Source organism: Musa acuminata, chromosome BXJ1-3 (assembly GCF_036884655.1).
Source record: "Musa acuminata AAA Group cultivar baxijiao chromosome BXJ1-3, Cavendish_Baxijiao_AAA, whole genome shotgun sequence".
In the NCBI taxonomy this organism is placed as follows: Eukaryota; Viridiplantae; Streptophyta; class Magnoliopsida; order Zingiberales; family Musaceae; genus Musa; species Musa acuminata.
Genome location: NC_088329.1, coordinates 2,561,578 through 2,585,379, shown reverse-complemented (window position 1 = coordinate 2,585,379; position 23,802 = coordinate 2,561,578). Strand labels below are relative to the sequence as shown.

Genomic DNA, 23,802 nt, shown 5'->3' with positions numbered 1-23,802 from the left:
AAGACCCGACCGTTGTGCGAAGAAATGGCATATATATATTGAGGAAAAATAAAATTCCGTTTCTGGATCCTTCTATAGATCGAAAAGACCGGGCCCGCATGAGACGGGGTAGATTCGGGAATCAAACGGGCCGGCCCGTGCAAGGCCGGATAATTTTGGGCTTAATGCTGACATCATATGTATCCTGTGGCAAAGCAATCCGCGTATCGATGCCACAAAGAAATGGTTCATTTTAGCCGTATTCTTCGTTCTGATTCTAACATGCGCTGCTGGACTTCTGGATTATTCCTCGTCCGTCTGAGTCATCACTGACGCAACCTATGCAATAAATAAATTAAAATATCAGCTCAGTATTGACGTATCCTTCGTTCTGATGCTAACATGCGCGGTTGACTTTCGGGTGAGTCCGTGTCCCCCCGTCTTCGCTCTGGTGTTCTTACCGCCACCCCCTCTTAATCCAAACCCAGTGAGAAAACTCTCGAAGGGCCCAAGAACTCGAAGTTTCTCGTTCAAAAGGAAATCCTACCCTCACCGCAGGTGATTGTTTCCTTCACGGGACAAATATATATATATATATATATATATATATATATATATATTATATGTATATATATATGTATATATATATACACACACGAAGAAGCACAAACCCCTCCTCTGGGTTTCGTCACCATTAATTGCCAGGAGGTAAGTTCACCGCCTTTTGTTTCTTTGTAAAAGATAATTGTGTTCTTCAGGGTTTCTGATATCGTCTAATCGCGTCCCAAAATGACGCTTTATAGTTGCTTATGGATCTTTATTGATCGAATTTGTACATGCTGGTTGTATTTGTGTCAGTATAGCCGATTCTCTTTTATTCCTGTATCTCGCGACGATCTGAATTTGTTCGATTGGGGACTTTTGCGGTGGAAGATCGATCTTCGACACCTCTATGGTTTCAATTTTGTTCAAAATTAGATGACTGTGCTATTGATCGATTGTATGTTTTTTTTTTGGATCGTACGAATTCTTGGTTGGGTTGATCTTAGCATCGTTAGGATTCGGAGAAGTCCCTTCTTGATCGCGAACTTATTGTGAGAATTAGGGAAAATAAAGTTAGTTGTAGTTTAATTATACGATAAAAGGTAGCCCCTTAAGACCTTTCTTAAGTCGAAAATTTCGTGTATCTTGTTGAAACGAAAGTTGAAAATTGAACCTCGTTTCTTTTGTTTTTCTTAGTTCCTTATCGGCAGGAACTGTAGTTACTTTAGTGCAAAATAAAGGGATTTTAAGAGGCCAAACCGGTGGACGTGTGGTAGGTTTTGATTGAAGACAATGATAAGGTTTATCCTTACAATGGGAACTGATGTTATGGATTGATATTATGCTAGTTTGACATTTTGTTGGGGAACTTAATTAAATTATAGATAAGAATTGAAAGTTCTTCCAGTGACCGCAGAACCCTGCTTTGAATTAATGCATGTCTAAGATGTTGGACGCCTAGCTTTTAAATTCTCTCACTTTTCTTGTTAATTTGTGCAAATCTTGTTCGAGGTTATTTAGAAGTGCATATGAATATTGAGAATTAGAAAAGATTATATTTATGCAGCAATTTTTTAAATTTCATTGTGTGGAGTCATTGTTACTTTGCTTTTTGAAGACATGTTGTTCTTATCTCTGTTGTTCTCACTAATTCCCCATTGCATGAGCTCCTTTAGGTATTTCCAGCTCATGGCTACTATGTTTCAAATGAATTGCTAGCTTCTGTCAGCACCTATAGTTCATGGTTAGACATCCTGGATTTTGGGTGACATTTTCTAAAATTTCTTTGTCAACAACAAACATGTACTATCTACTATATTATTTGCTTCAATGTACTCCATGTTTCCTTTCATTACATCCATAAGCTTACCAGGTCACATCTGATTTTCTGAACATTTATGGTTAGATTGGACAGAGCTATATATCATAAATGATCCATCAAGAAGATATGTTCAACCAATGTAAATGTAATCACTGAGATACTTTTCTTACTTTTCCAAAAATAAAATTTTCATGTTAGGATTTTACCTTACATGATTAATCTATTTTCTTGATTGAGAAATTTAATTAAGGAAAATAGTTAATGTTTGATTCTTATTTTTTTTATTGTGCTGATAAATTATGAATGAAATTAATTAATTGAATAATTAATCCGAAAATTATTAATTAATTATTTCCCTTTGGAGAGCCCTCCATTCCCTTTTATTTTAAGATGACATACCCTCCCCTGTTCCATATTTGTTGCCAGTCAACGAGAAATAACGAGGAGGAGGATTGTCACCAGGTTGAAAAGTAGATTCTCTTTCTTTTATATTTTCTGCAAGGAATCAAAAGTGTTATATATCATAAGTGATTTTGGGTGACATTTTTCTAGGGTTGCTTTGTCAATAACAAACATGTAATATCTACTATATGATTTGCTTCAATGTGCTCCATGTTTTGTTGCACTACATCCATAAGCTTACTAGGTCACATTTAATTTTCAGAATATTTATGGTCAAATTGCATAGAGCTATATATCATAAATGATTCATCAAGAGGATTTGTTTAATCTATGACAATGTAATGACTGAGATATTCTTCTTTCTTTTCCGAAAATAAAAATTTCTATGTTAGAATTCTGCCGTATATGATTAATCTATTTCCTTGATTGAACAATCTAATTAAGAAGAAAAAAAATTAATGATTGATTCTTATATCCTTGATTGTGCTGACTGATTTTGAATGAGATTAATTAATTAATCCAAAAAATTATTAATTAATTATTTTCTTCGGGAGAGCCATCTATTCCCTCATATTTAAAGACGATGTACCCCCTCCTATTCCTCGTTTGTTGTCTTTTAGCGGGAAGGAGGTGGAGAATCATCGTCTTGTTGAAAAGTAGGTCCTCTATCTTTCTTTAATTGAGAATGATGATTTATATTTTCTGCAAATTTTAGGAATTAAAAGTGTTATATGTTCCTTCAATTAGTTTATATTTTGGAATTTTTAAATGATGATTTTTGGGTATTAAATTAATTCTCGATTTTCAAGATCATGATTTATGATCTTCAATGCTATTTTAATCATTTTAAGCATTAAATCATGATTAGTAGAGTTTAATTAATGAACTTCATGATATCCATGTCGTTTTATCTTAAATTGAATGCTTTTTAAGGTCGATGATATAATCATTTTGCATCATGTTAATTCCTTTAATTTAGCATGTTAATTTAACTATTTAATAGTTTTATAGTGTTTATCCACGTCTTGTATTAAATCAGATTGATTAGTTTAATTATTTAACAACATTGTTAAATAAAAGGGACTGAAATCGGATTGGAATCAGGGAAAATGAGTTCGGATTGAGTCTGACTAGAGCCACCGTTGGTTGGATCCGATCAGACCAAACTGCATGCACCTGAGCCTGGCCTGGATGTTGGTCAAACCCAGACCTTTGGCTCAGTCTGAGGTGACCTAGAGCCTATGGCGTGGGTTTGCTCAAGCAGCGCATAGCGACCTAGCATGGTGGCTCAGGTCCAACCCCCAGTGCCATGCAATGATGTGATGTAGCCTGGAGAGGCCCAACGCAACCCATTCACATCAGCTTAGTGCGGGCTGGCGCAACCTAGAGCTTAAGGCCCATGTGTGGCTCACCACTAAGGCCTAATCCATCGCCCACTTTTATTGTGCAGCCATGTGCGGTGCATATGACCCTGGTCTAGGGCCTCTATGTGCCATTCCAGCCCGACCTAGCATTGTGTGCCTTGGATCGAGCTCCCCGACCTCTTTTAGCTCAATTATGGCCTACGCCTGCAGCCCATAGTAGCCCAATGCATGCGCTCCACATGCAGGTTGACCCGTGGACCTCTGTGGCTTGGTGCGAGCCCTGTAACTAATCAAACCGGATCTGTTCAGAGTGATTCTGAACATACCTTGTCTTGTCTGGTTCAAGCCGGTTTAGCCCAAACTGGACCTTATTAAGCCCAATTAGGCTGGTTTAGGGTGGTTCCAGACTAGTTTTAAGCAAATTTGTTGGCTGGCCAGTTGGGTTCTAGCTAAAAACCTACTAGGTTCAAATCAGTTGGACCATTTTCGATTAAGGTTTAGGTCAATGAAGGGTTGCAGTTTGAGTGACAGCTCATAATTTTACAACTTAGTGAACTTAAAAGCCTTATTTGAAGTTATATTATAAAAATTATAAATTATTAATGGATTTCAAGTTCAAATGAAATTTGACACTTAGGTTGGTGATATAATGCATATTATTAATGATTATAGCTTTCACTTTTATAACCTTTGCAGTCGTTGCCGTTTGTTTTTGCTCAACTGTGGTTTTGTTGGCCTCCAAGAGTATCTTGCACTTGTTTGTTGTATGAATATTCATAGAATTATTTCAAGTGAATATACAAGACTTTTTTTTTTATGGTTGCATTTTTTTCTCTTATAGGAAATACATAAAAAATTAGTGCAGCTTTAGCAGCATATTCGCAAGTTCGTATTCTGTGGAAATGGAGCAATCTTGCAACATTCTGGTAATTTGGAGAGGCAAGCAGTTCGATGTAAATGTCAACCCAGATTCTAATGTCAAGGAGTTTGGGCAGAAACTTCAGGAATTGACTAATGTCAGACCTGATACTATGAGACTTTTTGTTCCACAAAAGAATAACAAAGGTTCAAAAATGGTCAGCCCATTTTCTGATGTTCACTCGATGTTAAGCTTGCGAGAATCAGCAATCCTTGAGGTAAATTTACGTTCATACTGCAGCATGAATTATTATTATTATTTTTTAGTTTGGGGAAAGGTTGCAACAATTATGCTAATATCAACCTGTAACTTTTTATCTTTTTGAACTATGCTGTGTTTGTTAGTGCCAAGCAAATTTGTTAATATAACTTGACTGCTGCCTGCTTGCCTGTGGTTACTGTACATTAGATAACAGAGAGACCAAATCTATATTGTAAGGTAATTGTAGGATAAGTAATCGTGCAAGTATTATGTTCAAAACAGATACGTCAAGCAATTTGTAGTATCCTGTGGGACACTCTTGTTAAAGTCATATCTTCCTGGCAGGCTTTTCTTAGACTTGTAAAAATTTTCCTTTCAGACAGACTTCTTTGATTGTCAGACTCCTTCCAAGATTGTCACACTCTTTCAGACACTCTTGTTAAATGAGCTCCTCTCTCAGCAGCTGCTCCCATCACTTGTTAAGATTCTGCTACTGCCGATTGACTGCTCTTGGCACACCACCTGCAAGGGTTGGGAGTGCATTTCCTACCAGCAGGCCTCCCTTGCCAGATCTTTACAGATTTGAATCAGTGACTAATTGAAACCCACAAAAATTGCATTACCATCTTTGGACATGTGGCCATAATTGATCCGTAAAGTGAATGAAGACTGATAAATGCACTATAGAACAACCACACAGATATATATGGGTTAATATATTCTAAAATTTGTTAGTTAGCAATGCAGTAATACTTATAAAGAAACCTGGTATTCTTTCAGCATCTATTGTATTTATATGCAGAAGCCAAAATCAGTTGGATCCTGTATTCATGATAAAAATTTTGAACATTAGAAGCTTCTTCTCACCAGACAGTCTACTAATCTGGATCGGTAAAATCTGTATCATATCATCTTCCAATGCGCTGAGATTACTGACTTGGAGATTTTTTCTGGATAGTATACTATATATCATTTTGTTCAATTTTGTTTAACAGCCATAGCATGGTGAAGATGATTGCTTGCTTGTGTTTATCTTTGCAGGGAAAGACTATCAAGATGATGGGTGTTTTTAGTGATGAGGTCGAGGAGGTTTCTCATAACAGTAATAAACCTGACCTAAGGATAGCTGGTTTTGCTGAAGAGGAACAGAGATTGAGACAGAGAACGATATATAGGCCTCAAGCTTCTCTGAAACTTCCACAAGGAACCTACATTTTCTGTGAATTTCGCACACTTCAGATTCCAGGAATTGAGGTATTTACTTGAGCTGTAAATTTAGTAAAGAAATATGTTTTATTAATTTTTTAGGCATTTATTTGAAAGTTGTAATGTTTGTGGAATCCTCTTGGTGTTTCATGTTTAATGGTGATTGAGTGATGGCTACAACAGACTGAAGTGTGCCCTTTTGACCCTTTTTCTGAATGACATAAAAGGCAGTACATGTAGTTATGATAGTTACCCTTGTTCACCTTTTTCACTGTTATTTATGTCAGTTGAACCCTCCACCATCTGAGGCTCTGAGAAGAATGCACATGCTTGCCTGTGATCCTGGGATTATTGCTATCATGAATAAGGTAACAATTGTCTAATGATAAATTTTATTATTTAGTTACATGGTTATCTCATAAGATGCTTTTGCCTATTCTCTCAGCATCGGTGGCGGGTTGGTATTATGAGTGAAATGGCACCTGAGGGATATGTAGGAATAAGTCCAAAATGCATTCTCGGATTTAATAAGGTAACCAAGTTGCTGTGAGTTTATAGATAGATAATATTGAAGTGAAGAAAGGTTGACCTTGTTTTTGCTTTACTTTTCTTTTAACTTGTTTTTTGCAGAATCATGGGGAAGAGATATGCCTTCGATTGCGTACAGATGATCTTAAAGGATTTAGAAAATATGAAAGCATCAAAAGAACACTTTTACATGAACTTGTATGTTCTTTCCTGGCAACTTAAGCTGGTTCCACTTTCATTGTAACAGCTTTTTCTGTGACTGTGTCATTTAATTAAACCTGTTAGAGTGGTTTCTTATGTTCCTTTTTTCTTTCTTTCAAAAATTTATTTCAGGCCCACATGGTGTACTCCGAACATGATTCTAATTTCTTTGCTTTAAACAAGCAGGTACCCTTGTGAACCCATTAAGAAGATATATGGGCCTTTGTCAATATCTTTTTCTAATTGAATTATTTGATATGATCACAGTTAAATGAAGAAGCCGCTAGCCTAGACTGGACAAAATCCACAAGTCACACATTGAACGGTCGCAAATACCTTGATCATTATGAAGAGGAGGATTATGTCGAACCGAGTAGCAAGAATAGTGGTCAAAAGCTTGGGGGTGCAACAAATTCATTAGTTTCTGCACGTGCATCATCGATTGCTGCTGCCTATAACCGAATGGCAAATGCTTCTTTCTACGACCACATGCCTGTTAAATCCAAGGAACCTGATCCTGATGATAGCCAGCTGATGGATAATCAGGGAAAATTTTCTGAACCTGACCCAGATGATATGGTGACTTCAGAGAATGATGCCATGCTTGTGGATATGGTTATGGATGCCAGGAGACCATTTTCGAAATCATCAATGCTTGATATGCTTGATGAGCTTGACCCTGATGATTCCTTGGACCATAAGAACATGTCTGAGCCTGACCCCGAAAATTCCTTGGATAATAAGAACATTTCTGAACCTGACCCTGATGATTCCTTGGATAATAAGGACATTTCTGAACTTGACCCTGATGATTCCTTTAGTAAAAAGAATGAGTCTGAACCTGACCCCGATGATTGCTTGGATAGTAAGAACATGTCTGAACCTGATCCTGATGATTCCCATGCTAGAGGATTGATAGTGTCTAGAAGTGAACCTGATCCAGATGATACCTTAGGTGGTGAAGATATTAAATTAGCCAAGGAGACTGATTCAACAGGTACCAGGTCAAACAAGGTGTCTACAAGCAATCTAAGAGATTCTGAACCTGATCCTGATGATTCTTTGAATAATGTACTCTTGGATGCACAAATGGAAGAAATGCATCTGGGAAAACACTGTAGAGAGCCTGATCTGGATGGCTTTGTTAAAGATATGATTTTGGGAGATTATGAGAGGTTGCAACAAAGTGCTGAAGGGCCACTGGCGACTGAAAATTCGATGGCAGTTGACCATGTCAATGATTTGGACAATCAAGAGATGCAAAGAATTGAAGAACCTGCTGCTCTTTTTTGTTCCCGTCTCCAGAGAGCCATTGATATCCTACGATCAGAAGCAACACCTTTACAGGCCACCTCAGTTCTTCAAACGCTTTTCAGGATTATCAGGTTTCTTATCCTGAGCTTTCTTATAATTTTCCTGTTGATGCCTTAAATTATATGATATATGCTATGTTTTGTTCAACTGGAGTTATTGTGTCCATCTTGCATGTGCTCATAGGAACGTAATAGAACACCCAGATGAGGTCAAGTTCAGAAGACTGAGAAAGGTGCTTTTCTTCTATTTTTTCTGGTTGCACTTTCCTCCTCTTTGATCTGGCATTACTTTGGATCTTTAATCGTGTATTCTTATCCTTTAGGCCAATCCCCAGTTCCAGAGGAATGTGGCAAATTATAAAGGTCAGTTGGAATGTGGCAAACAACATATATCATATAATTTAATAAGTTGTTTAGATGTTTAATCACTTCCATACAATCAGCATTTTTCTCAGTGGGGATCTAGAATGGTGTTTTGTTTCACATGATACTTTGGACTAATTTGATCTGCTTCAAAACAGCTGCGATGGAGGTTCTCACTTTGGTCGGCTTCTGTGAGGATGTCATATCTGATGAGATCGGCAGAGCCGAGACATTCTTGGTGTTGAAAAGAAATGATCCTGGCTTGCTGTGGCTTGCAAAATCTTCTCTCGAGCTGTCTATAACTTAGTGCCAACTATAACACAACAATATCAAATGATTTGTTTGTACTTATCATGTGTGCAAATGATTGGTATAGGTGATGTCCAACTACCAACTGCTACTAGGAGTTAACAATGAGTCCAACCACATACAAGGAAGACGTGTAAACAAAGGATGAAGTGCTGGATTCTATGTTGTTCTATAGGGGACTATTGGCTGATTAATAAAATGTGAATAAAAAAGCTCTGTAATTATATTACATAATTGTTTATCAAAGTTTGTTTGAATGTATGTTTTGTCTTCTAATGCAAATATAATTGTTTTTAGGATTCTGTACTTGTTTCGATGCTCCTGCTAATTAATTGTACACAAATTTTCTGTATTTTTATGTATACCACCATCGCTTCATTGTGTGCGGACTTTGATGGTTATCCGCGAGTTCTACATGGATTAAATGAAACTTTTACTCTGTGACATGATTTCGATCTAGTGTGAGATGATTTTGTGATGATTGAGGTGCTTATAGCTTATGTTTTCCTTTTTCTTTTGATAGCACTTCTATTTCGAGCTCTAATAAATAAAATCCATCAGCCTCACCCTTGATGTTAGACATGGACACCTGTAATTGAATAATACGCCTTTTAAAGCATCGATCGTCTTTGGGCTAATTAAATCTTATTGCATACTTAGATCTCTTTAGTATCTTAGGTTTTAGATTTAAAAAATATAGATCCATTTACTCTAATATCGTTGGTTTCATCGATAAAAATAAAAAAAAAATAGGTAAAAGAATAATTTTAATGTTCCAACTAGTAGTGATGGTAAATGACAACACCACTGAGGATCGCAGGTAATTGTTGTGAATGAGCTACATTTGCGTTGATGCCTACACAATTGTTGACCAGCCATTACATCGCGTCAACAAGCAACGAAAGGATCGCACGACATTTGCATTGGCGTCGATGCAATTGTTAAGTGGTGTCACTCTGCATCTATGTCGACTTCGATGCAGGTGTTGAGTAGTCATTTCATCGCTCAACGACTTCATTAATGTCGATATAGTGAGTAGTAACCCTTTCGTCGCTCTATATCTACGTTAACGTCCACACAGTTGCCAAGCAGTGAAAGGGCCGCTCGGCATTTGCATTGGTGACCCCTTTGTTGTTTGACAATTGTGTCGACATCAACGTAGATACAGAGTGACGAAAGGACTATTTAGAAACTGTATTGACATCGATATAATTATCGAACAATATCATTTTGCATCAGCGTCGACGTAATTATCGAGCGGTGAAAGGGTCACTCGTTACATTAGCATCGATGCAATTGAGTGACAAAAGAGTTACTTGGCATTTGCACTAGCGTCAATACAAATACAGAGTGAAGCCGCTCTACATTTGTATTGGTATCAACGTAATTGTTGAGTGGTCATTCTGTTGCTCGGCAACTATGTCGACACCGATGAGTAACCCTCACATATCACCGTTGCTCTTCTTATTTACAACAATCATTTGCGGCTCCCAACAACATCGTCGTTTGTCACCTCCAACAAGAACGATTGGAATTATCCTTTTATTTATTTATTTTTATATTTTCATCGATTTTTATCAATAATATTAAGATAAATAAATTTAAATATTTTAATTTAATATAAAATTTTAAGTCTATAAATCGAAATACTAAGAGTAAAGGGGTAACATGTGATTAGCGACATTTTGCTCTTTGTTTAACCGGGCTTAAAACTCACGACAATTTATATAGATTTAGGATTTTGGCAGTCAGTCACGTACTCCCTCTCGTTGTTCCCTTGTGGGTTGGCATCGGCGGCGGCGGCTCCTTCTGTGGCCATGACGTCGCTGCGGTCCGCCGTGGCCACCTGTCTCCCGCCGATCCGCGCGGCGATCTCCCGGATGAAGCAGGATATGGTGCGGCGGGAGCCGCCTCTACGGGCCCGACAACTTCCAGGCCCTGGAGACCATGCCCACGCGGATGGAGTCGTACGCCTACCTCCTTGGCTGCCTGCAGACGCCCGCCGTGTCCCCTCTCAGCATCTTGCAGGCTTCCGAGGGGGATGCCGATCAGGCTGCAGAAGGAGCCGCTGCCACCTCCGAGAAATAGAAGCTCGACGGTTGTCGTATGTCTTCCCGTTGCTTCTTGTCTTTGTCTTATTGTTCTGTAGTTTGATACTGCTCGGTTCTGAATTCACATTATTTTGTTTAGTACAGTTTGTCGATTGGTATATTACTTTTAGGGTCTAAATTCATTCCTTACTAAAAAAAATGCACTTCTTTGTATAAGAATAGTTTCCGATGATAAGGACCACTGACAATTAAGATTTCTATCATGGAGTAGACTTTCTACTATAGAAAGGTAATCGGTGAATTTGGTTTGGCACCCAATTGGTGCTTCTATCTGATCGCTAGATGCTCGCTAAAATGTTCAACTGATGTGTGTTTCAAGAGGTTAATACAACTTTTTGACCTACTGTCACGTTAATGAGTTATTGTGCCATATCTAGCATGCTATACAAAAAATGTGGATCTAATAAGATAGAAAATTGGGATGTTGCTCTATCGGAGAGAAAATTGGCTTTAAATTTCTTGTTAATTAGTTCTCTTAATTTCTTTGGAAATCCAATCTGATGGTTCTTATGGACTAGCTGCCACTACTGATCCCTACTTAGGTCAAAGCCTTTTTCCTTGCAATGTATTCCAGCTTCTGTGGGCAAACTAATTAATGTTACTCCGAGCTATACCATTATCTTAAATGATTACTGTTACAGAGGACATTAGGGGGCAGTTCAAATAATAATAATAATAAACCATGACCAGTCGGGTTACAGGCTAGCAGGTTTAATCATAAGAAAACCATTTCCTTTTTCCTTCATTCAAATAGTTCTAAACATGTTTTGGCCTTGTTTTCTTGATCATGCTACCATCCCATCTCTAAATCCTTCCATGCCTTTGTTGACCATCCTATCTTAGGCTCTGTTCGGTGTGGGGTGAGCCTCTTGAAGTACTATCATTCTTTGAGATTGCATGGTAGTTGATTGTGCCACTGATAACCATCTAAGCGAAATGAGGTCCCTCCCTCCCAGATGTAGTCTGGATTTTACTGATTGAGGACATCATTGCATGTTACAGGACATACCAAGAACTGATGTATTTTGTTCATGAATATACTTGGGCATATGATCAACTAAGCACCAGCTGAATACAGCCTACTATCGACCAGTTTGTTATGCATGTTATGATCGATGCTAATAGGCCCAGTCATGGGTTGGGCTAATAGAAGATTCACCATGGTAAAACCAGAAATCTTTTCAAAAGCTTAAAATTTTCAAAGGTATCACATGTTAGCAATGTTTTCATTTGGAAGATATGTTTGAGCTTACAAAGTCATATATCAGCCTGAGACTAAATTATGTCATTTCAAAGATAAAAAGGTGGTCTCATGCTAGTTCATGTTTTTAATGATATGATGAGTTTTATACAACATTTTCATTTTGTTGGCATACATGTCACCTTTTTGTAAACTCAGTTAATGTTATTGTTTAGTTGGATTTCATTTTTCTAGCTTTGAGCTTGTCCTATTTTTCCATGGAAATTATAAGTCTCTCTTCTGACTGGTTGTTACCTCTGTTCCGACCCTTAAAATTTGGACTAATAAGATGTTAGCTTGTCATTAAGATCCTTTTCAAGTTGTTTGTGCTTTTCTCCCATTTGAAACCTTTACCTGTCGGCCAAATAAGTATTGTATTTAAATTCTTGGATTCACTTTTTTGATACACCCTTTGATCAAGTGGCCTTAGAACAATATGTATATCAATTGGAAAATGAAAATTGATGTAATGTTTCCAGTCTGGGTTCCAATTTTTGCTTTAAATTGGAGGTTGTTGTGATATTAAAATGACAAACCTAGTGCATAAGGCTCTCATTGATATAGTGTCTGGGTTGGATCAATGTTCTGTTACATACAAAAATTTGGAGAAAAAAAAAATTTTGATGGACAAGTTTGTTGTATAGAGCATGCATTCATATCTCAGCCGTCCTGGTTGGTTTGCTCCAGTTTTAACATTAAAATGAAACAGGGGATCTTCAAAAAACAGTTTAATCCCCAAATATTCTTGTTGGTGTGGTGCAGACCTTCCTGGTGATGAAACTATCCACCACCAATTCATCATGGTGAAGATGAATAGTATTGAAGTTTCATCTTCATTGCGATCTATATAGGCCTAATTTATTTTTCACTAACATAGTGAACAGTTGTTTTGGTTGAACATCTGTATGACAGCAAGTCCTTTATTGGCAAAACTGACCAGAACTCCGAAATCATAATGGCCATACATCGATGGTGGCCTAAAAATTTTATGCATGTTTCTATGAACCGTTTTGTCAGCTGCTTATCTTAATATCTTATGCCTTTCTTTCTTTAGTCTAAAGTTCATTTTTGTTGTGTGCAGGTTATGGTCCAGTTGTTCTTTATTTAGGTCACCAGTATAGTTTCTTTAATTGGCCTAATAATTATAGAAGTTAATGGTCTGATGTACCACGTGTGCCCTGTTTCATGAACTCACTCATGGATCTACTAGAAACCTTGGTCATGAAGTGGAAAAGTGGTATTTCCACTTTTCCACTTCATATGAATGTGACCACAAGTGATGGTAAATTTACATTTCCGAAGTTTTGGCTAATGTGCAAGAGTAGAAAGGATCCAAATGCAGAATTCTCCTGCAACCTCTCTGATGCAGCTTAGGGGAAGGATGGTTAAAACCTGTTTTGTTCAGAAGTTGCATCAGGGTTAAGCTCATCAATTAATAAGGCAAAAAAAAGAGTTCATCAATGGATATACTGATGAAACTTTGAGGTCAAGTTGAATGTGGTTCCACTTTTTTGTTCTTTATTTGTGAAATATGTTCAGCTGGGTGATGATTATGCCGAAAAATCTGACTATGGCAATACTTCAACATCACTCGAATTGATGTAATTATGCATGGTATTCAGAATGTGTTCATCTACTTATTAGTTTAGTTGTTTTGGCTGACTTTGTACTGATTGAATGTGAGTATTTCCTGTTGAGATTCTATCAGGTTGAGTAGCACATGATATGTTCCAACCCTTTCAAGAATCCCAAGAAAATGATTAGATATTTTAGTTAATCTGCCTTCATATAAACTACTTTTCTATAAGGAGGCAATGCATACATTCATCGATCATAATTTGAATGCTAAAAGCCATATCCATTTAACGTGCCTCTGAATTCCTCAGCCAGCATTCCCTCGCGGACCTTCACCTCTCTGCAACGCAATTCTATCCTACAAGGCTTCGTCGTCGTAGTACCGGACCTCGACGCTGCACCTCTGTCGGCCTCCTCACCGGCCGCAGAATTCCTTCCGTAGGAGCTGAACCACTTCGCTCGGACGTACTCCTTTCGCCTCCATGGGGGCAGGTGCATGCCGGAGCTCCTGATGGACTCCTCCATCGCCACGCACATGAGGCTCACGATGCTCTCCAGCGCGCCCGGCCTTCCCACGAACACCGACGGCAACGCCCGGAGGAGCGCAGTGTAGTCCTGGGTCGGTCGGGCAATCTCGAATTCGGCGGCCAAGTCGATCTCCAAGATGTAGCGCGTACCTCCTCCTCGATCGATCACGTCGATGTAATCGTGGGTGCCGGCCTGGATCCGCTCAGCTCTCTCCCATGACGACTTGCATAGCCCTGAAAAGATTATTGTCGAATAGATGTTGGATCTCCTGCCTAAAATCGAATCTAAATGCATCGATTTCATCCATGCAGAACATAATCTTATCATGATGTATAGTAACAGTACACACCGGCATCAAATCCTTTGTCTCGGAGCCAACCGATAACTCGCCTTTTGAAGCCGTCTCCTGCCGGCGAGACTGCGCTAACCCCCCGCTCGGCCGCGACTCGGATCCGGTGTGCCCCCATGTCGGCTTCCGACTCCGCCAGCACGGAGTCCAGCGACCTCCTCGTAAGATAACCTCCCTTCTCAGACCCCATGCCGTACTTGCCTTTCCGTTCGTCGATCTCCTCCTCGTTGTAGAACGAGTCGATCAGGTCCGCCAACTCGGCCGTATCGGAGGTGGTGGACTCCACTGACACGCAGCCGCTCACCTCTTGCCACAGCCGCGCTCTTGCCGTCTCGTCCAGCGGCGCTGTCGCCCTTTTGTACTTCCTCGCCATTGGCCTTTTCGCTGGTTAGGTTATTCTCGGAATCGTCAGCTATATCTCTGTATCTATCATCCCCTCCTCGAGCAAAGATTGCACGGCAACTTATAGGCAGGGTTTTCGGGGACGACGATGACTCGCGCTTCCGTCTTGTGGGGCCAAGAAAGCTCGTTCCTGGTTTGGCTCCTTGACGTGTGCCGAGCTTTCGTGGACGTGACGACGGGACGCTGGTCGACTGGCTACTCCTCACGAGTAAAAGCATCGTGTGACCGTACTCTGGGCCAAATGCAACGAACGTGGTTAAAAGCGACTAGATTCAATGAACTTGATCAGACGACTAGATTACGAAGCCGGTAGCATCCACAGTGAGTGTTACCGATGTACCTGGCCATGTTATCGGATTAATGCAATTGTGATGTCAGATACTGTAAATTCAACCGTAAGCATCCGTGGAAATTCCGTATATGGAATGAATCTTCTCCGCAACACGGGCAAGTTCATCGAGTTAATGATGGACGTGACTGCACGCAGAGTTGGTTTTGACACAAAATATAAATCATTGTTATGTTGATGTCTCACCTATATCTCATCTTTCTATTGGTTACAGAATGGTATTTTGTTGTCCTTAAACCCAGAAATTGATTGATCCCTAACTCTCTGGAAATATATATTCCCTTTTTTGGCACAAAGACTGCTCTAGCTATAGCATATTACCACTCATGCACACAGAAGAATGAGAAACACTAAATTATCTAGAGAGCATAGTCAATTAATAATTGATGGGATTAAAAGTAAATCACGCATAACATTATGTTGATATATAATAAGAATGAATTAGAGAGGAAAACAAAAGGAGATGGTAAGTGTTGCCTTCCTGAAGCTGCATGTACAGATACGCAGCATAAATCGTACCTGTACTGATTGAGATTATACTCAAAGAGGCCTACAATATGTCGGCCCATTATAAGCCTTACGGGCCAAAGGATTTTTGGCCCAAGTATTGCGTCGTATGGATCACCGACCAAGTTCCCCTCTTTATCGAGCAGCGGCCCTCGACGATCCGCTCGGCGCCTCGCTAGGGTTCCTGCGTGCGTGATCATTGGACGATCGACAGGGGAATCGAGGGGCTTCTGTTCCCTCTTGTACGGGTACATATTGGGCAGCAGATCGAATAGGAAATCGGTAAGTCGCAAATTTTCCTCGTTTGCTCTATCGTCAGCTCCATCTTCTTGTCTGTTCTTGTTCCTCCTTTCTTGAATCGTGGGGTTATTGTGTGTTTTCATTCTAACTCTGTTTTCGTTTATTAGGGATAGAACGATCTTTCTTTTGCTTTGTTCTTCCATATCTGTGGAATTTTAGGTCCCTGCTCCTTCGAGTTCTAACCCTAACTCCTGAATCCAACCACAGGAATCAAGAAACACAAGGGAACTCCATGTTAGCCCCGATTTTGTCGCTCCCGGCCCCGCCCGCTGATGGAAACCTCGGCCCGATTCCCCTTGCCCAGGTCTCGAATGATTCCTCCGCCAATAAGTCGCAAGAACAGAAAGAGCAGTCCCCTCCTGCGCCGGCTCCGGCACCAGTCGCGACGCATACGAAAACGATCGGTATCATCCACCCTCCACCTGATATTCGAGTGATCATAGACAAGACTGCGGCTTTCGTCGCCAAGAACGGCCCCGAGTTTGAAAAGAGGATTCTTGCCAACAATGCCGGCAACAACAAATTCAACTTTTTGACTGCTTCGGACCCTTACCATGCCTACTACCAGCACAAGGTCTCGGAGCACCGCGCCCTGGTCCAGGCTGCCCCTCAGCAGCCATCCGAAGACTCCTCTCAGCCATCAGAACCTGCCCCCGCACCTTCTGATGGCTCGGCTGCCCCCGCAGCTGCAACTGCACCTCCTGAAGAGGCTACAGCCAAGGTTGACCTTGCAGCTCAGTTTAGAGTTCCTCCAAAGAAGGTTCTTGAGCCCCCTGAGGCCGAGCAGTACACAGTTAGGCTCCCAGAAGGGATCACTGGGGAGGAGTTGGATATCATTAAGCTCACTGCACAGTTCGTTGCTCGGAATGGGAAGAACTTCTTGACAAACCTCACAAGCCGAGAGATGAGCAACCCGCAATTCCATTTCTTGAAACCGACCCACAGCATGTTCACATTCTTCACGACTCTTACAGATGCATACTCAAAGGTGCTGATGCCTCCAACGGGACTGACAGAAAAGCTGCGGAAAAGCACCAGTGATTTGACTACAGTGCTCGAGAGGTGTTTGCACCGTCTTGACTGGGAGCGGTCTCAGGAACAGGCTAGGCAGAAGGCTGAGGATGAGATCGAGCAAGAAAGGCTGCAAATGGCCATGATTGATTGGCATGATTTTGTTGTTGTTGAAACCATTGAGTTTGCTGATGACGAGGATGAGGAGCTTCCCTTACCAATGACATTGGATGAAGTCATTAGGAGGAGCAAGATATCGTCATTGGATGAGGAGGAACCAATGCAAACAGTTGAACCAGGGAAGGAGATGGAGATGGAGATGGATGAAGATGAGATGCTGCTTGTGGTGGAAGGCATGAAGGCTACAGGACTTGACAAGAATGGTGCGGATGAGAAAAAGAGAGAAGCAAGGGCATCCGGTGATGAGCCTGAGCCTCCTATGAGGATAGTGAAGAACTGGAAGAGACCTGAGGAGAGGATAGCTGCTGAAAGAGATCCAACCAAGTTTGTGATTTCACCAATTACCAATGAGCTTATTCCTATTAATGAGATGGCCGAGCACATGCGCATTTCACTCATAGACCCCAAATACAAGGAGCAGAAAGAGAGGATGATGGCCAAAATCCGGGAGACAACTCTTGCTCCGGATGATGAGATCTCTAGGAATATTGTTGGGCTTGCACGAACTCGTCCCGATATTTTTGGTACCACTGAAGAAGAAGTCTCCAATGCTGTCAAGGCAGAGATTGAGAAAAAGAAAGATGAGCAGCCAAAGCAGGTCATATGGGATGGGCACTCAGGCAGTATTGGACGCACTGCCACCCAAGCCTTATCACAGGGTTTTTCTGGTGAGGAACAAACTGACGCTAATAACAATGATTTGAGGACACTTCCAGGTCCTGCACCTGCACCAAGACCTGGGGTACCATTTGTCCGCCCACTACCTCCACCACCTGGATTGGCGTTAAATATTCCTCGATTCCCCCCAAACCAAGTCCAATATTCTGTTCCTTCTGCTGGTGGGGGTCTTGTTGCACCTCCAAGGCCTGGAATCATCCCAATGATTCCATCCATGAGGCCTGGACCTTCACCTATGCCTATGACCTCGTCATCGCAGCATGTTATGATGGGTCAGCAGCCATTATCTCAATCAATTATGGTGAACCCTCCCAGTATCCCTGTACCTCCACCTCCTGGATCCCAGTTCACACCATTGGTAGTTCCTCGACCTTTTGTTCCATTGCCTATGCCACCGCCTAACATGCCAATGGTTCCCCCGCCACCTCCACCACAAGGAATGCCGCCACCTCCTCCCCCAGAGGAAGCTCCACCGCTACCAGATGAACCTGAACCAAAACGGCAAAGAGTCGATGATGTTTCACTCATGGCAGAGGATCAGTTCCTTGCCCAGCATCCGGTATCTCTTTTAATTATGTTTATTGATTTTTCACTTTAATGACAAGTATTTATTACATTGCTAAACCCACCTTTCATTTTCTCAGGGATCCAGCCGGATTTCTGTATCTGTTCCAAATGTGGATGAAGGAAACTTGAAAGGTCAGCTTCTGGAGATTGCAGTACAGTCTTTATCCGAGACTGTTGGCAGTCTTAAGGAGAAGATTGCGGCAGAGGTTCAGCTTCCTGCTAATAAACAGAAACTGAGTGGTCGCGCTGGTTTTCTCAAGGATAATCTTACCCTTGCTTATTATAACATTGGCCCTGGAGAAACTCTAACCCTTGCTCTGAGGGAACGTGGTGGGAGAAAGAGATAAGCTTTTTGTCAAACAAGCAGAACTTTTCTTCGTCCAGTTATTCTCATATGTTAGTTATCTGAGATTATAAATCTGTTGGGATGTAATTCATAATATTAGACTTACGTTCTTGCTAGTTTGATGCTTGAAACTTATCTATGCTGATGAACTTTATGGTTTTGTAATGCAGATTTACAATTCGGATGATGTTGTTTCCTTAAGTCGTATTGCTGATATGAATATGTTCCTCCAAGAGAACAAGCTTACTGTTATGGCTTGATATATTGCTATCAAAGATCTTGTTTAGCGTGCAATATCTATGTACTACAGAATCTTTCTTTCTAATCTGCTAGCTAACTGATGCAGGTTTTATATTCCAGAGAAGATAATTCTTCAGGTCCCCTATCCTATTAATTATTTTCTGCAAGGAGGCTTTGAGTTTTTTTCTCATGCACTAGCAGAACTTTTCAGCATTGTCTATTAGTACTGATCAGAAGGAAGATGCATTTTCATAAACTGCTCTTGTGACCTTTTGTTTTCCTTAAATGCCCCTTATGCTGAACTTTTTACATAGAAAGTTATGTCACACTGGAATCACTTGATGATAACTCAGGGTTTCTTGTTCTTGCATATTGGTAACTTTTTGCCAGCTTAGCATGCTGAATAGTGTTGAAATGCTATCGTGGCAGGAGCCTGTTGTATGACGTTAAGGTCAGCTCCATCCACCTTGCTTGGAATTCAGGTACTTGCGTGTGTTTCTTTTTTCTCTTTTTATTTTTATTTTTTTCATGTTCAACTTTCTTCGAATGACCAAGGATGACTCTGCTTGACATGGGTATTTTTGCATGGCATCACGGTGGAAGTTGGATTTTTTTTTTTATCAGACCATTTCTGACAACTGCCCATCCATCCTTGGGTTTTTGCCTTTTCTTTACTGTCCTTTTTCTTTTCAGTTGATGTTTCTTTTTCTTTCATTGAAATTTGATTCTTTGCCCCTGAGACAGACGTTCTTTCATTATTCCACTGCCTTATAAAAAGCATTTTGCACCAGGTTCTGGTATATATTGAGGATAGTTAGCTGTTTGATCATAAATTCTCCATTTTATATTGGAGGAAAATCCTTGGACATGTTAAAAACCATTCATTCAGATAATAGCTGGTATAATGAAATGGGAAATTTTCGATGGTTTTGATAATCCTGATAATTAAAATTTATTATGAACAAGTCTTTTTAAGTCGATGGATCCAAGTAGTTGTAGCGGTGGTTTCATTCTCCAAGATGACTTCCAACTTGGTTCCTTTTGATTTCATTGCCTGCATATTCACTGAATGTTTTGGAAAGAAGGAAAAGGTAATTGAATAAAAAAACCTCTAAGACCGTCGGTCTTACTTTATCATAAACGTAGCAATATCTCATTGCATAATTTGCATAAAGTTTATACTTTTACGGCATTATGACATCATAATGCAGCTTCCTGAATTCCTGGCGATCCCAGCATTGATGATCCCATGCTGTGGTTTTGATGAATCTTTTCAGGCCAAGAATTTGAGAGAACTTGGTGCAGCGAGCAACATGCCATTTTAATGTCTACCGGGTGTTCGTCCCTGCAACTTTTGGCAGAGTCTGGGGTATGGCCTGATCGATGTTTCTTTGTTTATTTGCAACGTTTTTTCTTCTGGGTTCCCAAATATCTAAATTGTTTTATGGGAGTATGGCTGCTAGATGTTTCTTTGTTTCTCTGTAACGTTCCTTCTTCTGGGTTCCCAAATACCTAAATGTTTCATGGGAGTCGCAGCATTGATGGTTGATCCTCCCTGTTCACTCCATGCTGCCTGTTGTTCCTTGCGTTGGATTTATTGAATCAATCGTGCTGACAATACGATCGAATCTTTCGCTCGATTGAGGCAGCTTGATTCTGGTTGTTTGACACGTGTTGGATTGGTTGTGCCACCCACGTGTGATGCGGACTGGGATCTAATATGGGTTTGACTTTGGAGATTCTCACACAAAGGATGTAATGCAAAATATGTTGGGTCTGTTGTCGTCCGAGAAGTGGTGTGGACTCAAATCCGATCCGAGTTCGATTGTCGAGATTGCCACAAGTTGGGGGTGTGCAGGAGATCATAAAGAATTCAACAAAAGATTATGGGGTGGGGGGGGGGGGGGGGTGGCGTAATTGATGCTTAAAGTTAGTATGGAGTTTCGATTGGGAGAAGGGTTTTTTCTCGGATGGGATTGAGGATACATCGGAGAGGTTTTTTACAGTGTGAAGTTGCCGTGGGGATTAACTTTTTGAACAATTACATTAGGATAATCAACCCAATAGGAGATGACTTAATGTGTCAAAGCACTCGTATCATTTGTTCCCACATCCTATTTTGACACATGGATCTGCTTGAAATATGATGTCGGCTGCATGTGTTATATCATCGTTTTATGATCGAGTTTGTTTATCATTGGGGAATGTTTTATGATCAAAATCGATCATGTTATGTTATTATAGGGAACTCTTTATAGTTGGAATTGATTGTGTCCTTGTTAGGATATTGCATGCCTAAATTTGATCTCATTATTGTTATGAGACACTTGATGATCATATTAGATCACGTCTTCTTCTTTGGGTGACACTTGATGGTCGAATTCGGTAGCGACTTCGTTGTTAGGGGATGATTCATAATTAAATTTGGTTGTGTCATCATTAGGGGTTGTTTTATGATTGGACTTAATCGTATCTTCATCATATGATGTTTCATGGGTAGTGTGTCGTGCGTGCCATCAACTCTTGTCGCTTTAGGTTTTGACTTTTATAATAGATGTCGGAGTGGTTCACATCCACTAATGCGATCTATCGTTACTATAATATACTACTCCTAATTGCTCTCATACCTCATATGCATGATTAATGTAGGATGTCATATTTTAAATTTTTATTATTGCTATCAATAGGACTATAACGAAAAGTAGGTAATCTTAAAATTAAAATATGCTAACTTACAAATAAAATGATAGGGTTTCCCTATACACAATATTATTATTGATACATATACATGATTATAACATTTAACCAAAAGAAAAACAATAAACATAACATATCTAAAAGTTATATACATAAAATGCTCACATATCGTCGTTCATATCTACGTTGGCATGGACTTGCACATGCTCATTTTTCTATCTAATCACTTAGGTTGGATGCTAATATCCTTATATGCAAAATAAAATTTATAGTGAATAATTACTTAGTAAGTATAAGCCTTTATAATTTTATTTAGATTAACATACATATTTCAAGATCCTTGACATAAGATATTTAACGATAGATATCTCATCCTATGACTTCTTTAGCAAGCATAATCCTATAACATAGTATATGTACAATAAGCAGATAAAATTCTATGTTGAAATAATTCAAATGTTTATATGCACATAGAGGAAATATAACAAAGTTATGCACTTATATACCTCATATCATACTATATGTGTGCACTCCCATATCATATGTCATCATAATATATACATGTACTCTTATACCACACATCATAATATATATGTGCACTCCCACATCGCATGTTATAATATATATGTGCACTCTTATACCACACGTCATAATACATACGTGCACTCCAACATCGTACGTTATAATACATACATGCATTCTCACATCGCACGCCATAACATATTCGTGTATTGCACGTCGTAACATATTTGTATACTCTCACACTACACGTCATAGAAAACATGTGCACTCTCACACCATACGCCATCACATATACATGTATACAAGATATTTTTATTATAATTCATATATTTTTATACTTATAGCATACATAAATTCATATTTAACTCATGATTAGCTAATGACGATCATATCAACCAAAACATTCTTTCAAAATACTTTATGCATACGATAATTTATATGACTATTATTTTATAGTGAATTAAACTTATGTTTACCTGATTGAACTAAAAAATGATGATGTCAATGAAAAATCATGTTCCTTAATGATCTAAGTGTGTTACGAAGCGAGACACATCAAATTGGGAGCAAAGGGCTATGAGATGTCTTAATTAAGAACTCTACGTCTTGAATTATTAATTTATAATAATTCATAGCAATAATTCATAGAAAAAATTTGATAAAATCTCTTATAGAATAGACTATACTCAACATAAAAATTTATCTAAATTTCATCATCAATTTTTTTAATAATTCACTGTATAACCAAATGAACTAGTTAGTATCAATCAAAGCATCACAAAAATCTCCGAAAAATTTTTACTTCGTTATTCTAGCTAACCAAATGATATTGAATTATTATGAAATTTTATAAAAAAATTAAAAATATATAAAAATAAATACACACTAAATTTTAACTTAAAACATAATCATTTGCAGGCTAAACTAGTCTCCTAATTTAACTACACAAAAAAAAAAATTATGTAGGTGTGCCACCTTAGTTATAATGTTTAATTCAATTTAATTTGGTTTTTGACAATTTGCAATGATTTCTTGACAAATAGTTTTTACGCCAACCGAGGGGCTCGACGATAATACCTAGTTGAACCATTAAGGATTTGAGATTATTACAATCTCAATGATCAATCTTCGTAAACCAATCTATTAATCTCACATTATTTATACGATCGAACTGACAGACAAATGAAGGGTCTGGTGGTAGAGCTTAAAGGTCGCTTAGACCTTGTATATGAGGGACATCTAAGCTTTGAATTTTGTCCCATCGAGAGGAGTGCGTTCCTGTGTGAGTTATTGATTGATTGGCTCGAACCCACAAAAGGGCCTCGTCCTCCTATGGATGGTCTTACTAATGAAGTGGGACTAAGGGATTGTACATCTATCGTCATTGAATGTACTATATACGAAGGAAACACAATTGTTTCTTGACGAGACCTGGAACATATGGTGATGGTAAGCACTTCATTTCTTGCTAGTGATGAGGCTATTTATTATGATTTTGACATAAACTCCTCTTATACACAGGTGCCTTATCTTATGATTAATAAGTATATT

At 39.3% G+C, this 23,802-nt stretch overlaps 3 protein-coding genes and 1 long non-coding RNA gene across 6 annotated transcripts; 3 read left to right on the top strand and 1 right to left on the bottom strand.

Annotated features, from left to right (window-relative positions):
• The first annotated feature begins 582 nt into the window (after window positions 1–582).
• Window positions 583–8,945, top strand: LOC103976978 (uncharacterized). Of its 2 annotated transcripts, none has more exons than XM_009392355.3 (11): window positions 583–687; window positions 4,451–4,745; window positions 5,771–5,983; window positions 6,223–6,303; window positions 6,381–6,467; window positions 6,566–6,661; window positions 6,797–6,850; window positions 6,932–8,049; window positions 8,162–8,210; window positions 8,301–8,340; window positions 8,499–8,945. In XM_009392355.3, exons 2-11 carry the CDS (start codon window positions 4,512–4,514, stop codon window positions 8,645–8,647), a joined length of 2,121 nt encoding a protein of 706 aa, XP_009390630.2. In that variant the 5' UTR covers window positions 583–687; window positions 4,451–4,511; the 3' UTR covers window positions 8,648–8,945. The 2 variants fall into 2 exon arrangements, with proteins under 2 accessions (XP_009390630.2, XP_064971981.1); XM_065115909.1 differs by lacking the exon at window positions 583–687 and adding an exon at window positions 718–1,765.
• A 1,422-nt stretch (window positions 8,946–10,367) lies between these two features.
• On the top strand, window positions 10,368–13,643 carry LOC135616569 (uncharacterized). The gene is made up of 2 exons (XR_010488391.1): window positions 10,368–10,753; window positions 13,082–13,643. It is a non-coding gene; the product is annotated as an uncharacterized LOC135616569 (long non-coding RNA).
• An 83-nt stretch (window positions 13,644–13,726) lies between these two features.
• Window positions 13,727–15,001, bottom strand: LOC103977363 (uncharacterized). Its single transcript, XM_009392857.3, has 2 exons — window positions 14,453–15,001; window positions 13,727–14,336 (listed from the first exon to the last, which is right to left on the bottom strand). The coding sequence occupies exons 1-2, from the start codon at window positions 14,823–14,825 to the stop codon at window positions 13,846–13,848; spliced, it is 864 nt and encodes a 287-aa protein (XP_009391132.2). The 5' UTR covers window positions 14,826–15,001; the 3' UTR covers window positions 13,727–13,845.
• Window positions 15,002–15,835: 834 nt separating this feature from the next.
• LOC135616561 (probable splicing factor 3A subunit 1) lies at window positions 15,836–20,599 on the top strand. Of its 2 annotated transcripts, XR_010488388.1 has the most exons (5): window positions 15,836–15,992; window positions 16,218–18,438; window positions 18,524–18,842; window positions 18,963–19,514; window positions 20,310–20,599. XR_010488388.1 is itself a non-coding variant. In XM_065115873.1 (3 exons), exons 2-3 carry the CDS (start codon window positions 16,243–16,245, stop codon window positions 18,791–18,793), a joined length of 2,466 nt encoding a protein of 821 aa, XP_064971945.1. In that variant the 5' UTR covers window positions 15,836–15,992; window positions 16,218–16,242; the 3' UTR covers window positions 18,794–18,979. The 2 variants fall into 2 exon arrangements, 1 of the variants encoding a protein (XP_064971945.1); XM_065115873.1 differs by lacking the exon at window positions 20,310–20,599 and having other exon boundaries at window positions 18,524–18,979.
• The last annotated feature ends 3,203 nt before the right edge of the window (window positions 20,600–23,802 follow it).